Here is a 15121-nt window from a genome sequence, read left to right on the forward strand (position 1 = left end):
GTATGGTAATTATATATTTAGTGGGTCCCATTTTTTTAAAGAGATTAGTTGAAAAATGATGATTTGGCAGTTTGATCCGCGTTGACCGGTCATAATTACCGGTTGTACACTTTAGTGGGATGTCACTAAAAGGTTGTACACTTTAGTGTGCAAAATTGAAAGTTGTACACCAAAGTGTGATAATAGGTAAATGTTGTACATCACGTATGTAATTTACCCATGGGTCCAAAGTCCATCCTCTCCAATTTAGTGAATTCCTATAAAATATGAGCATTGTTCGCTGCCAGATGCAAATACTGTGATGCTTAAGTTAATACCACTTTTAGGAGAGTGATACAGAAATAGAGGCAAACCCGAAGATTCCCTTAAATATTCTATTTATAGGTTAGTAAGATCCCTATTAGAGTTTATAGGTGTCGTGCTTTCATTAATGATCACGTTCTTCCAATGTAAATTCTCCATGTGTTTTTCGTTTCTTAGATCGTGTTCACCCTGACATTCTTTTAATACCGTCTTGAAGACACTTATTCAGCTCGCATTTAGATAATAACCCACAACCATATGGAGTTCAACTTATCCCCTTGAGGGGCTTTGTCTGAACATCCAATGTAAGGCTCTAAGATGTTCTTTGAGTTGCATCTCAATCTTATTTAGGACCTCTCCTAGACTCTTTTTATGACATTTCTTATGTCGCTGTCTTGAATTCGTTTTGGAGGTCCATTGGATAATTGGATAGTTTGAATGTCACTTCTAAATAATTAGATATATGAAAATTTGATCTCACTCTTAGTTTATAGTGTATTAAAAATTTCGAATAGTACTAAATCTAATTATAGGAAGTATAAGATTGGATAGATAATAATTTATAATATTAATATTAATATTACCTTAGAACTTTATAAATAAGAAAATTAATGCAACCAAGTGACCCATTTTCTCAAACCTAGAATTTCATTTTTTTTATATTCTTTTCCATCAACTTCTCATGACTTTAGTATTAAAGTAAGGACATCGAACCCGACCATCTTTCAATCTTTTTTTTTCTACCTTATTGCATGTTATCCTTACCTTAAAGTCACAAATCCAGAGATTATTTTCATCTTCACCCATGCCAATATTTAACAAATTTATTAGTTAAGGTTTAGTTTATCTAAATTTTATAAATACATGAAGTTAATTAAGAACAAGAGAGTTTCATTCTACGGAACTTGAGAAAGCGTATGAGGGCTTCATCCCACTAGAACTATATGACGGGTGGAACAATGGATTAGGTGACATCCTCCAGATGATTCATGAGTTAAAATAAACACTGATTGGGCAAGCAAGGGGGACCTGAATATACTCTAGCTGGGAGGTTAATTCGGGATAACTGTGGCAAGTGGAAAGGCAGCTTTGCTGTAAATCTGGGTATATGCACTACCTTTTTACCCGAGCTACGGGATGCTTTTTATGCCCTAAATCTGGCATGGAAAAAGGGATGTCGTCGGGTTGTGTTTGAAATCGACTCTCAGCAATTCATTACAACTTTGGATAAAGGAACGAATAACCACCACCTTTAAGCATGGTTGATCTAAAGGTGTCAAAACCTTCGACAGAGAGATTGGAAAGTGAAGATGATTCATATTTATTGGGAATGGAACTAAACTGCTGATTGGATGATAAATTTCACATGATTTTGTTTATTAGGTTATTACGAATGTAACGTGCCTCTTATTACGAACTACTTAAAGTTTTCTTTTTTTCTCTTTTTGTTTTGGGGATTTACCTTCCTTATTTACCATGGGAGTTTTATTTTAAAGGAAATAAGAGGTAAAGAAAGGGTAATGTGGAGAAATATATGATGAGTTTGACATGACAAAGCGAAGTGTTAAATGCAAAAAATATGATGAGCTGTGCACTTTTCTTTTGTTTTCCGGCTCCCTTTGTCCAATAGGAATCTAATAAAACATAAAATGGGTCCCAGTCCTGTCAATCCATCTCAGGCCATACATTTTACGTGGATTTACGCAGAACAGTATCACCAATCAAGTGCTTTATATTCAAACACGTGTCCTTTCGCTTCTACAAAACTCTCCAATGGGGATGGGGCCGTACACTTGACTGTATATGGAGTCATTTTTCTTGTCCAATAGGATAATAACATGTAAGATAATTGAGTGGAGTAGGGAATGCATCGTATGAATAATTGGATGCCACCTATGAATATAGGATTTATATTTTTAGGTTTTAGGTTTTTATATTTTAGGATTTTAATTTTTATATAAATAGTAGTACTTAATTACAAAATAAAGGTTATAGGATAAGCTAGACACTAGTTAGATAGCTAGATGGATACAAGTTTCAATTAATGGAATTTATATTTGTAAATTTTTTAAATAAATCTAATTAAAATATTTATTATATCATTTAAAAATAATTTAATATATATATATATATATATTCATAATATATTTTTAAAATATGTAGTAAAAAAAATATAATTTATCAAAAAATTATAAAACGATTTCATTAAAATTGTAAATCATATCATCAAAACAAGTTTAAAATGCAATAAAATAAAATTATTTAAAAACAATAAATACAATTCAACAACATTCAAACATAATGTTTAAAAGCGAATCATAATAAAAATATATTTTTTTAATCTTGACAGTAAAGGAAAAGCCTAAAGGATCGAATTGGGAAAAATCAAATTGAATTTTCAAATTAGATGTCTAAGCGTCTAGTCGAGCTAGTCTAAACGCCTTGTTCTTGCTAGTTCCAATGTTTTAGTTCATTTTATTAGGACATTCAACTCAATTGTCCGTTCTATAACTAGGGAGCCTTTTGATTAAGTCTCATTTTTTCGGATGTACCCAGTGGTGGATGTAGGGGGGTGTGAAAGCGGGAAATGCCCCCCACCCCCCTTTATCCTTTAAAAAAAAATTAGTCCAAAAAGAATGGTTAAAGTGTAAAAATACCCCTAATGTTTTGGATCAGGAGCAATTTTACCCCCAACGTCTAAAATGTTGTAATTTTATCCCTAATGTTGCAAGCCAAAAACAGTTTTACCCCTAACGTTGATAAATTGGGGTCAATTTGAGAAATAATTCATCAAACTGTCTTCTCGGTCATGAATCTTGTCATCTACACTTCACACATGCGTTATTTTATCAATAACAAATCACAAACATATGTTGGGATGTGAAAAAAATAAGAAAAAAATATTAAAAATATACTATCTTTTGTACGAATTAGACAAAAAAAAATTCAAAAAATTCACCGAATTTATAAATATTAATCTCCAATTTTATTATTAAATTACAAAAAACATTATATCATTTTTTTAGAACAAATTGATATGCAATTTGTACAAAATAAAGAAAAAGAACGACTGTATGTTATAATAGTGTTTGAAATTGATCCAATTTATCAATGTTAGGGGGTAAAATTGCTCTTGATCTAATTTATCAATGTTAGGGGTAAAATTGCTCTTAGCTACAAACATTAGGGGTAAAATTGCACCATTTTAAACGTTAGGGGTAAAATTGCTCCTTCTTAGGGGTATTTTTACTCTAGGCTACAAAGATTAGTCTAAAAATTTTATACATAGAGTTTTGACCCCCCTCCCTCAAATCCTGGATCCGCCACTAGATGTACCGCTTTTTATTTTAATATAATTCATTGAGTTTTGTATAAAAGAATGGTAAAACATGTATTAAATTATTAATTCTGTGCATAAATGAGATGGTAAAATAGTAGTCGAATAGTAAAATATATGGAAATTGGGTAAATTATAAAAAAGAAAAAAGAAAAAGGGTTAAGATGTAAAAATACCTTAGCGTTTTGGGTCTGGAGCAATTTTATCCTTAACGTCTAAAATGGTGCAATTTTACCCTTAATATTTGTAGCTAAAAGCAATTTTACCCCTAACGTTGATAAATTTGATCAATTTCAGACACTATTATAAAATACAGTCATTTTTTTTATTTTGTACCAATTGCATATTAATTTGTTCTAAAAAAAGGATATAATGTTTTTTTGTAATTTAATAATAAATTGAAGATTAATATTTATAAATTCGGTGAATTTTTTGATTTTTTTTGTCTAACTCGTATAAAAGACAGTATGTTCTTAATATTTTTTTCTTTTTTTTTCCATATCCCCACATATGTTCGTGATTTATTACTAATAAAATAATGAATGTGTGAAGTGTAGATAACAAGATTTATGACTGAGAAGACAGTTTTATGAATTATTTCTCAAATTGACCAAATTTATTAATGTTAGGGGTAAAATTACGATTGACTTCTAATATTAAGGATAAAATTGTATAATTTTAGACGTTAGAGGTAAAATTTCTTCAAATCCAAAACGTTAGGGGTATTTTTACACAGAAAAAAAAAGGAGAGAAGATTTGATTTGTATTATCCGATTGGGTAGTGACCACAGGATAATCGTGATCACGTGTGTCGGTATTCACTTTATAGGTTGTGGACTCTAGTCCAGTCATTACTCAAGCCCACTGCTCCTATTTTCATTCATTAATTATTATTATATTGAATTTGAATTTTTGTTTTTCTCAATTAAAACTGCATAACAGTAATTGATATGATAGATAGGCCTTCTTATAAAATAAAATAATTGTTTTGAATAAAATAATCTAGAGAATTGTAAAATAAATTGGAGCTATGTATAATCCTCCTAAAGTAAAATTCACATTTCCAAACAATTGAATGATGATGACCTCATTCAGCTCATTGTAAATTGAGTTTATAGAAATGTGCAATGAAATTAATTCTTTTTAATTTAAATTTATAAGCGGCAGTTTATATTTATCTGAATTGAGGGAATATAAGAAGTAAAATAAAAGGATGCTTGGAATTAGGGGCATCCAGTATAAGCTTTTACGTCCGTAAATAGGGATTAGGTGAAGCTCATAAACAAATCAGATCACCCTTTTTTTAACACACAAACAGGAAGGAGAGATATTTTTCGTGGATGATAAATAACTAACTGAATACATTAGTTGTTAGTTGATCGACTAATTAGTTGATTCCCAATAGTTTTTGGTATAAAATAACAAATAAGCTATATATTTAATACATTAGAGAGAGATGGGTCATATCGAGAGTCTGTTTAGTTCAGCTGTTGCGGTTGTTGTTAGCTGTTTGTTATTAGCTGTTTAATTATTAGTGTTTGGTAAAATTATATTGAACTATTGTTGTTCGGATTTAAAATGTCTAATATGGACATGTTTTAAATTAATCAACAATTTTTTTTTATATATATTTCTGATCTGTTACTAATGATGATAACATGATTCACATGTGAAGTGTTTATGACCAAGAAGACAGTTTGATAAATTATTTCTCAAATTGACCTAACTAGGGGTAAAATTGCTCATGACTGCCAACGTTAGGGGTATAATTGCATCATTTTAGACGTTAAGGGTAAAATTGCTCTTAGCTATAAATGTTAGTGGTATTTTTACACCGTATCCTATTATAAAATAAAAAATGTGTTACACAAATTAATAAAAGTAATCTATATAAAAAATTTATTTAACACAAAAAAAAACTTTGTTCGTCCTGTAATTATACGTAGAAATATAAATAATGTTAAAGAAGAAACATATTTTGTGGAAATAAGAATGATAATTTTGTCATTAACAAATAACTACAAACAACTGTTTATAAAAAGTTTCAAATAGGAGTTTTTCATGAAAAGCTCCAAAATGTTGCAATTTCCAGAGAAAATGCTAAACGATGCGATTGTATAAATCTAACCAAACGCTATATTTTTCGCGGTTTAGAGTGAAACGCTAAATGCTCATCTGAAAAGCTGAAACAAACACCATCTGATTCTGTTTGATAAAGAGTTTTTTAAAGTAAAATTAGAGGTTTTAGTCACTTTATAAGTTTTGACGAGCCTTTTCAATTACCTTATTGCTCCATCTCTTTTTCATGCCATTTTTACCCCTAATTATTATCTTTTAACCCAAATAAAATATACTAATAAAATATATTTATTATTTTATACAAACAGCTATTAGCAATTAGCTAAGTTTTATTAAGACCCTGTTTGGGAATTAGCTGTTAGCTGATTACATTAGCTGATTTGACTAGCTGTTTGTGTAGACCTATTTGGTAAAAATTAGTTGATTGATAATAGTGGTTTATGCAAAAGGACGAATAAGGGCATTTCTTTTTTAATATATAAAAATATATTTAAAATAATTAGGGGTTAAAGAAGTCCATTAATTTTAATATTGCAAAACACTAATTGAAAAAGCTCCTAAAATGAGCTTTTTCTAAATTAGCGTTTTCATCCCAAAACTCTCTCTCAAACCTCTTTCTACCAAACACTCCAATCAGCGGTTTCAGTGGTCAAACCGCTAAAATTGATCAAAACCGCTCTTTTTATCCCAAAACGCTCTTTACCAAACAGTGACTAAATAAATTTATACAATCAGTTAGTTAAATTAGTTAACTAAAAAAGTAATCAGCTAATAACTAATAACTAATGTGATTAGCTAATAATTATTTTCCAAACAAGGTCCTTTTCTATCCCATAACAACAAATGATAAAAACATCCTTGAGAGACCTTTAGCACTTTATATAAAAATATATAACCAATTTGGCTTTTAACTATTTAAGACATTAAAATACGTATTGTCTAATGGTACTTCTTGTGTTCACTCATTTTTTACATTTTTATTAGTAAAATTATTATCTATTTTTATATTTATCAATAGGGAGAAGAGAAATGTTTATCAATTATACATTATTAATAAAAAAATGAAATAAAAAGGAGAAAAAACTCTTTAATAATGAGATAAAAAACGAGGCTCTTATGCCTTATTTTAAAAAATATTAAGGAAATGTTTTTTTTTTGTTGAAAAATAAGAATTGGTGTGTGGGTGATATTTTTAAAAGGGTAAAGAAATGAGGTAATGTTGGAAAAGGCTTAACAAAATTTTTTATTTTTTATTTTTTTTTGAAAGAAAATGTTTTATTTTTCAAAAAGTAAAATATTTTTCTTATTCTCTCTGTTCACTGATCTTAAATTTTCTATTGACTGTAAATAAATATTAAAAAATTATGAAAATACTTTTTCTACATAATACAATACGGGTCCTTAGTGATTAATATGAACTAAAGGATATTGAAGTTGAATTTTTCCACATTTAAATACTCCTAACATGCATCAAGTATACACAATTTGAATTAACAATAAACAAACAAAGGGTAGCAACTAAATCAAACACACTGTAAATTAATTATTCTATATATACATTAACAAATGCCAATTTCAAAAAAAAAAAAAAAAATAACAAGTCATATAAAATTTCAAATTGAATTTATTAAAGTCATAGATTTCGAATAATTTTAATTTAGAATTTTAAAAAACGACAAAAGAAAAGAAAAGATGGATAATGGAAAATGACAAGGGACAGAAACAAGTCGGTAACAAGAAAAATAAAAATATAACTGTGGAGGTAAGTGGGGGAGCACAAGATTGAGCAGTAACTATATATATAAAACACCAAATAAATACAACTGCTGCTGCAGTGCGGAGGTGGTGCTCATATCATATCAGAGGTTTTTATCTTTTTTACTGAAATTATAAACCCTCAATTATAAAATCCAAACTTTAAAAAATAAGACTTCAATTCTAAATTATAAATTACAAACCCTAAAATATACTCCACTAAACACCAAATAAAATCAAAAGATGAAGAATTTAATTAATTAAAAAAATATACTAAATTTATTACCGTGATTTTCCGTGAATGAACAATGTAGATATTACATCATTAATATATTTGAAAAAATATATATATTCTTACAGAAAAAAAATAAATAAATATATTTTTACAGAAAAAAAGCTAAACAGGACAATATGTACAGTAGCAGTGTGATGGCCATATATACCCCCTCTCAGTCGACCTCGATTTAGGCCTAATCTCTCTATTTCTCTCTCACGTAGCTATCTCTGAATAGTAAAATTGTTAGCAGTATCTCATTTTTCTCTTAGGAATTTCATCAAGCAGAAGGAAGATCTATGGCGAAAGACACAGAAGTTGCAGAGGGAGCAGCGTTTTCAGCAAAAGATTATCATGATCCACCTCCAGCACCATTTTTTGATGCAAAGGAGCTCGGGAAATGGTCATTTTACAGAGCTGTAATCGCTGAATTCATAGCTACTCTTCTCTTCCTTTACATCACTGTTTTGACCGTCATCGGTTACAAAGTCCAGACTGATCCTGACTTGGATTCCGACGCTTGTGGCGGCGTCGGTATTCTCGGTATCGCTTGGGCCTTCGGCGGCATGATCTTCATTCTCGTTTACTGCACCGCCGGGATTTCAGGTTTCTAATTTTCTTCCCTTTATTTCATGTTAATGGTGAGTATGTGCGTAGGTTAGTGTATAACAATAAGATGTTGGTATGATACGCAGGAGGACACATTAACCCAGCAGTGACGTTCGGTCTATTCCTGGCTCGAAAGGTGTCGTTGCCGCGAGCCGTGATGTACATGGTGGCTCAATGCTTAGGAGCCATTGCTGGTGTTGGTCTGGTTAAGGCGTTTCAGAGTGCACACTACACTAGATATGGCGGTGGGGCCAATACTCTTGCTGATGGTTACAGCAAAGGCGTTGGATTAGGTGCTGAGATTATTGGTACTTTCGTTTTGGTCTACACTGTCTTCTCCGCCACTGATCCTAAGAGAAGTGCACGGGATTCTCATGTGCCTGTATGTATCCTATCATCTCTCCTCCTGTGAAATAAATATCAAATGTTACTATTAATTGAAAATTGCGTACTATATATAGGGTAATTATATGTTTAGTTTTATTTTTCTTACACAAATTTCCAGTCTCTTGGCTTTAATTGTGACTTGCTACCATTTATTACAGAGTTTAGTCTTTATAGTACTATTAACTAGCCTTGTCATATCACACAAAAAGGAAAAAGAAAAAGGAGAGTATAGTTTGTCCATTGTTAACCCATTTGTTGCTGTTTTCCTATTCAGGTTTATGAAACGATTATTCCCGTTTTAGTTAATTCATAGTATATAAATTGTTGCCCTATTTAGTTTTTATAAATTTCCAAATGATATGATAAAACTAGGCTAATTCATAAGTATGCCCTTCAACTTTTAGAGTTTTAAGGATCTAGCCCTTAATGGTTTATTTATTTTTCCAAATCAAACCCCTAAACTTTAGTAGTTTTAAGAATTATGACATTTATTTTAATTTTCACACAGAATCTTAAAAGGTTTAGGGGTTCAATCATGTATTTTGACATTGTTTAATAATTATTATTTTTTAAAGAACTAAATAATTAATTTTTTCAATTAATTTTTCTGAATTTTGAATATATATATATCCATCGAAAAATAGAGATGATTTATAAAGAGATTTTGTGTTTTTTACTTTAAACAATATCATTTGAATTATTTGAATGTGGAATTTAATATAAAACATCTTAAATTTGATAATCTATAATAAATTGAGTTAACATATCTGTAGTAAAAGGTAAAAGACTCAAAGTGCCTGAAAATTAAAGATCAGAAGTTTAATTCTTAAAATTATTAAAGTTTAAAAATGATTGAACTTTGGAAATCTGAGAGTTTAATTATGGGTTTCGTCATAGAACTAAGATCTTGTTTGATAATCGACTTAATCACTTAAATTATAATGTTAAGCATTTATTTAATTTAAGTGCATTTGATAACAATTATTTTTCTACCACTTAAATTAGTAAATTAAGTTAAATCACTTATTTTGATAAGTCAAAATATTTAACTTAACATTTATATCAACTAATATTTTTTATAACAATTATATTATTTAATATTTTCATCAATTAAAATTCAGTCCTTATTTTTTTGGCAATTAATTTTCAATTTTATCAAACATCACTTAAATAAATTTTCTTTTTGTTCCATATTCACATTTGACTAAATCATACACATATTAAAGAAATAATTGATTTACATTAAATTTAAAGAAAATATAAAATACCATCTATATCTTTTTATTATACTCCTTATTTTTTTTTTTTGTAACATTTATTAAATTACACCCCTTTATAAATTTTGAAAACTTAGAATGATAAAAAAAAATAATTAATGCTAAACTCATTAATAAAGATAAAATTGGAAAAATACATGAAAGGGATACAATTGAGGTGTGGATTCAAGATGTTAGTTCCCAGTTGCTCGTATTATAAACTTAAAATGATAAAAAATAATTACTATTAAATTCATTAACAGGAGGAAAATACAAAAAAAATATGATGAAACGTACTAATGTAGAATGGAGGTAATTGTCCATTTGATTTACATGTTGTTTGCTGTTACGGTTTGTTGTTGGATAAAACTTTTGGAAAAAAACTACCTTTTCATGTATTAAAAGCAAAACACCAGCTCTCTAACTAAACACTTAAAACTTTTTTTTTAATATGAAAATGTAAATAAAATGAAAAAATGGAGTAAAGAAAACCACATTTATAATTAGGACGTTCATGATTGAATATGATATTCTAACTTGTACTATCATAAATTGAAGTTCCTTGTTTGTTTTGTAAAGGAGAAGATATTGAAAAATTGATAGGCCAACATAAATAGCTGGCTACATAATTTTATCATATAGCCCATTATGTTTTCAATTGACAAGATGTAGATGGTGATGAAATGAAATAACAAACTTTTCCCACAATAATTATTAGATTTCCTACAAAAGTTAATATTTTTGTGGTACACATTAAAAGTGTTTCCATACCATACCATGTGCCCTTTTGTTTTGATGTTCCTATAGAAAATAACTTCTATATTCAGAACTAAATTGTCATTTTGCCACTTCTGGCTTTTACGTATAAGAAATGGGTTGTATTCATTTAAAAATGCTAAACGGCTTTTGTTGTTGTCCTTCATTGTCACTTTCCTAATAAGGCATAGATTGTCTAAGAAAAGATCTATGAGTTGCTGTAAATGGTATACAACAACAACAAAGCCTTAGTCCCGAAATGATTCGGGGTCGGCTAACATGAACCATCATATAAAACCGTGAAAATCAAGTCGTGTCAGCGACACAGATTCGCTCCCTCCACTCCGTCCTATCCACTACCATATTTTCCTCAATTCCCAATAAACTCATATCACTCTCGATCACCCTCCTCCAAGTTTGCTTAGGTCTTCCCCTACCCCTCACCACTACATCCCTTTGCCACTCTTCGGTTCTCCTAACCGGTGCATCAAGCGCTCTACGTCTCACATGGCCAAACCACCTTAGTCGGTTTTCTCTCATTTTATTCTCAATAGATGTGACCCCTACTTTTGTCCTAATTATTTCATTACGCACCCGGTCCTTTCTCGTGTGACCACACATCCATCTCAACATACGCATCTCCGCCACCGACATCTTATGGATGTGGCAGTGTTTCACTGCCCAACACTCCGTACCATATAACAATGCTGGTCTAATTGCCGTCCGGTAGAATTTTCCCTTCAATCTATTAGGCATGCCGGGATCACAAAGGAAACCCGTAGCACTCTTCCACTTCGACCAACCAGCTTTAATCCTATGGGCAACATCTCCATCTACTTCTCCATCCGTTTGGATAATAGATCCTAAATACCGGAAGCAATCCGAGGCCTGAACAACTCTCCCATCTAGGGTGATTGTCCCTGCCTCCCTACTCCTACGGCCGCTAAACTTACACTCCAAATATTCTGTCTTACTTCGACTCAACTTAAAGCCTCTAGATTCTAGAGTTTGCCTCCATAGTTCCAACTTCATCTCCACTCCTTCTTTCGTCTCATCAACCAACACAATATCATCTGCAAACAGCATGCACCATGGTATACCATCTTGAAGTGAACTTGTTAGTTCATCCATAACGATGGCAAAAAGAAATGGGCTTAGTGCGGAACCTTGATGCACTCCAATCGTAATAGGAAACTCTTCAGTTTAATGCATCCTTAGCCATATGTTTTGGTAACTAATTTAGTACTAATTAACTGTAATTTTATTGATTATGATTAAAAATAGGTATTGGCTCCACTTCCAATTGGATTTGCTGTATTCATAGTTCATTTGGCTACCATTCCAATCACTGGCACTGGGATCAACCCAGCTAGGAGTCTAGGAGCTGCTGTTATTTACAACAAGGAGAAGGCTTGGGATGATCATGTAAGTCTACATTACATATACAATACATACAATTTATTTTTATAAATTCAAAACTACACTATATATGCTTAAATGCTACCAATTAACTATGATTCTAGTTTTAATTCTTAGTATATGGAATCACCGGGGAAGGAGGGTGCACGAGATTCATATGTTTGTTATATAATATTATGCATTATATATGTTATATGCATGGATATCTCCATATACAATCTTGACGGCAATTGATTGAGTTTTTATGGAAAGAGGTTAGTTGTTACTGTCCTGATCCATTTTTGGGAATGATAATTTTTCTTCCAATCCTTCCTATAAAAATGAGTATTAGAGATTTTTGGACCTTAACGAGATGGACCCAATAGATACAGACATTATGACTATTGCCAAAATCCACCATGGGATGAGTGGTTACAAGCGGACCCTCTACCTTTATAGAGGGGATCTAGAGGTGTTGCAATTGCATCTTTGTACTATCTTTTGAGGCTCCGCCACTGTATACAAAGAACGAGTATTTGATCAATCGAAGTTGTTATTAGAAATATACTTAAAAAGGGCAAAAGTTATTTATTTATTTTTTAATTTTTAATTTTGGGTGCAGTGGATGTTTTGGGTAGGACCAATGGTTGGAGCAGCAATAGCAGCATTCTATCACCAGTTCATATTGAGAGCAGGAGCAGCCAAGGCACTTGGATCATTCATGAGCCACCACCAATCTGCTTAATTTTGTAAAAATGTGGGTTTCTTTAGCCTTTTCTAATGAAGGTCGAGGAAATGTAGATGAAAAAGAAAAAAAAAGTATCTTGAAAAAAGGGGGCTCGTTTTTTACTTTTTATTATTATTTTTGTCATTTTATTTAACCAGTTAAAAATGTCATGATTTCCACTTTGATTTTTGTTGTTTGCAGTTTGCCATTATTGTTATTATTTAGATAGGTTCTGGGTATGTACTTTGGTAAATTCTGCTGCTTTGCTTATATGAAATTTTTAGGCCATCTTGTCTTCTTCTTCATCATTACAATTATTATATTTTCAATTTCAGTTCTCATTTGCCTATTCATAAGTTTGATTGATGTACTTTCTTTTCAATCTTCATTTAAAAAAAAACATTTCTAAACATTTAGTGACACTTTCCTATAAAGTGATAATATTAAACAAAACAAGGCTAGACAACAAGAGGAAATGAGGAACAAAAGATGGGAAATAAATAATTGAATGCTGAAGTGTATATTGTTGGGAGGGTAAATTACATCTTTATCCATTTTAATATTGTGGTGACCACACAAACTTTATCCTCATTGGTCCTTATTTTATTTTATCTATGATTCATGAACAGTTAGCTTAGGAATCCATATATATTTCCTTGTGAATCTGTATTTCCCCATAAAAGACAAAGTTTTTTTGTATTTTTACATCAACTACATATCCATAGAGGTTGCATGAATCATCATCACTATCGCAGGGAAATGATCATCATTCAATTAACATGATCTCTTTCTTTTGCGAAAATTTGAGGATTCCTCTATTGATTCTACCTTCCACAACATTTCTAAAATCCCAACATGAATGAGTATTATAATTCCAAAAATCGTGATACTTACACTCTTGGTCTTCTTTGGATGAGATTACATGCCTAGGTGGTAGCATGATGATTTTTTGGTTCAACAAATAATTGAAAATATTTTCTATTTTTTATATCTTAAAAGTATAGTGAGAGATAGTATTTTTCTTGGGATTATCTAAGGATTTGGGATTTTTCGCCCGTGATTTTCTTCCTACGATATTCTTTTCTCATGAGTTCTTTGTATTCAGATACTTTTGGGACGAGCCCATAATAAGCTTAAAAATCGATACCCTGAAATTTCTCCCGATTTTCAAATTCTAGCCACCTTTACGTTATCCTCACAAATTAAATTTTTGGAATGTTGAACCTGTAAAAGATTTATCATCTTTTTGAATCCGGTGATAAAACAAATTCTTCTTGGCTTGCTCTCATACGTGATAACTCGATGACACATACCTCTAATTGAGTTCTATAAAACTGGTATGGAAGAATTTTTCCATGGTTCTCGATTCCAATATAGCCTCTCATGGTAGCATGGTGCACCAAGAAAATGTTGTACCTAAAAGAGCACCAGGGAACACACACACAATTGAAGCATATCAAAATTTGGTTTGCCAATACTATCAAAAAAAAAAAAAAAAAAAATTGGTTTGCCAACTAACCTGCTATAGTGGAAATTGAATCGAACATATGCTCCTTGGTGGATTGCCCTTCTTCTCTTGAAAACAATGTGAAATTCGGAATTCAAAATCTATCTCGTAATGCATATTGCTGATAATTTCCTATTGGGGATTTTGACCCAAAATGGGTCTTTTAATAAAGATAATTCTTTCTAAAGAGCCCAGTTAAAATATATTCCCACTGTAGGGCTCCTTTAAGCTCGAAACCGAAAGACTAACTTCCGGTTTCAATTTGCAAAGAAACCGGAACCGGAAGTTAGTCTTCCGGTTTCTATATATTATTTTTTTTTAAATACAAAAAATTAGAACCGTAATCTAAGCTTCCCGTTTCTATTAATATAATTTTTTTTTTCAAAGCTTTCAAGTCCACCTCCGCTTTTCAAAAATTTGTAAAGTTAAATTTCAAAAAAGTCCCTTTATTTTTTTTAAACTTTTAATTTAACTTCAACCTTTAACTATTTATTTTTAAATTTATTAATTAAATATTTCCTTACCAAATTAGTAATTAGTAAATATCTAATTCGGTTAAAAATGTTTTATTCTTTTAAATGTGAGTTTGAAATTATATTTTTAACAGTTTAAATTACGGTTTTTACAGTTTCTGTATAATTTCAAACGTCACCGAAAAGTTACGGTTCGAAGTGACAGTTAAATAACAGTTAAACCATTTCAAACTGTAATTTAAAATGTTCAAAGTGACAGT

The 15121-nt window shown here is 30.7% G+C and overlaps 1 protein-coding gene across 1 annotated transcript; it reads left to right on the forward strand.

Moving 5' to 3' along the window:
- Positions 1 to 7929: 7929 nt before the first annotated feature.
- LOC136226183 (aquaporin PIP2-1-like) lies at positions 7930 to 13169 on the forward strand. Its single transcript, XM_066014532.1, has 4 exons — positions 7930 to 8354; positions 8444 to 8739; positions 12041 to 12181; positions 12777 to 13169. Exons 1-4 carry the CDS (start codon positions 8048 to 8050, stop codon positions 12897 to 12899), a joined length of 867 nt encoding a protein of 288 aa, XP_065870604.1. The 5' UTR covers positions 7930 to 8047; the 3' UTR covers positions 12900 to 13169.
- Positions 13170 to 15121: the final 1952 nt, after the last annotated feature.

Source organism: Euphorbia lathyris, chromosome 4, assembly GCF_963576675.1.
Source record: "Euphorbia lathyris chromosome 4, ddEupLath1.1, whole genome shotgun sequence".
Taxonomy (NCBI): domain Eukaryota; kingdom Viridiplantae; phylum Streptophyta; class Magnoliopsida; order Malpighiales; family Euphorbiaceae; genus Euphorbia; species Euphorbia lathyris.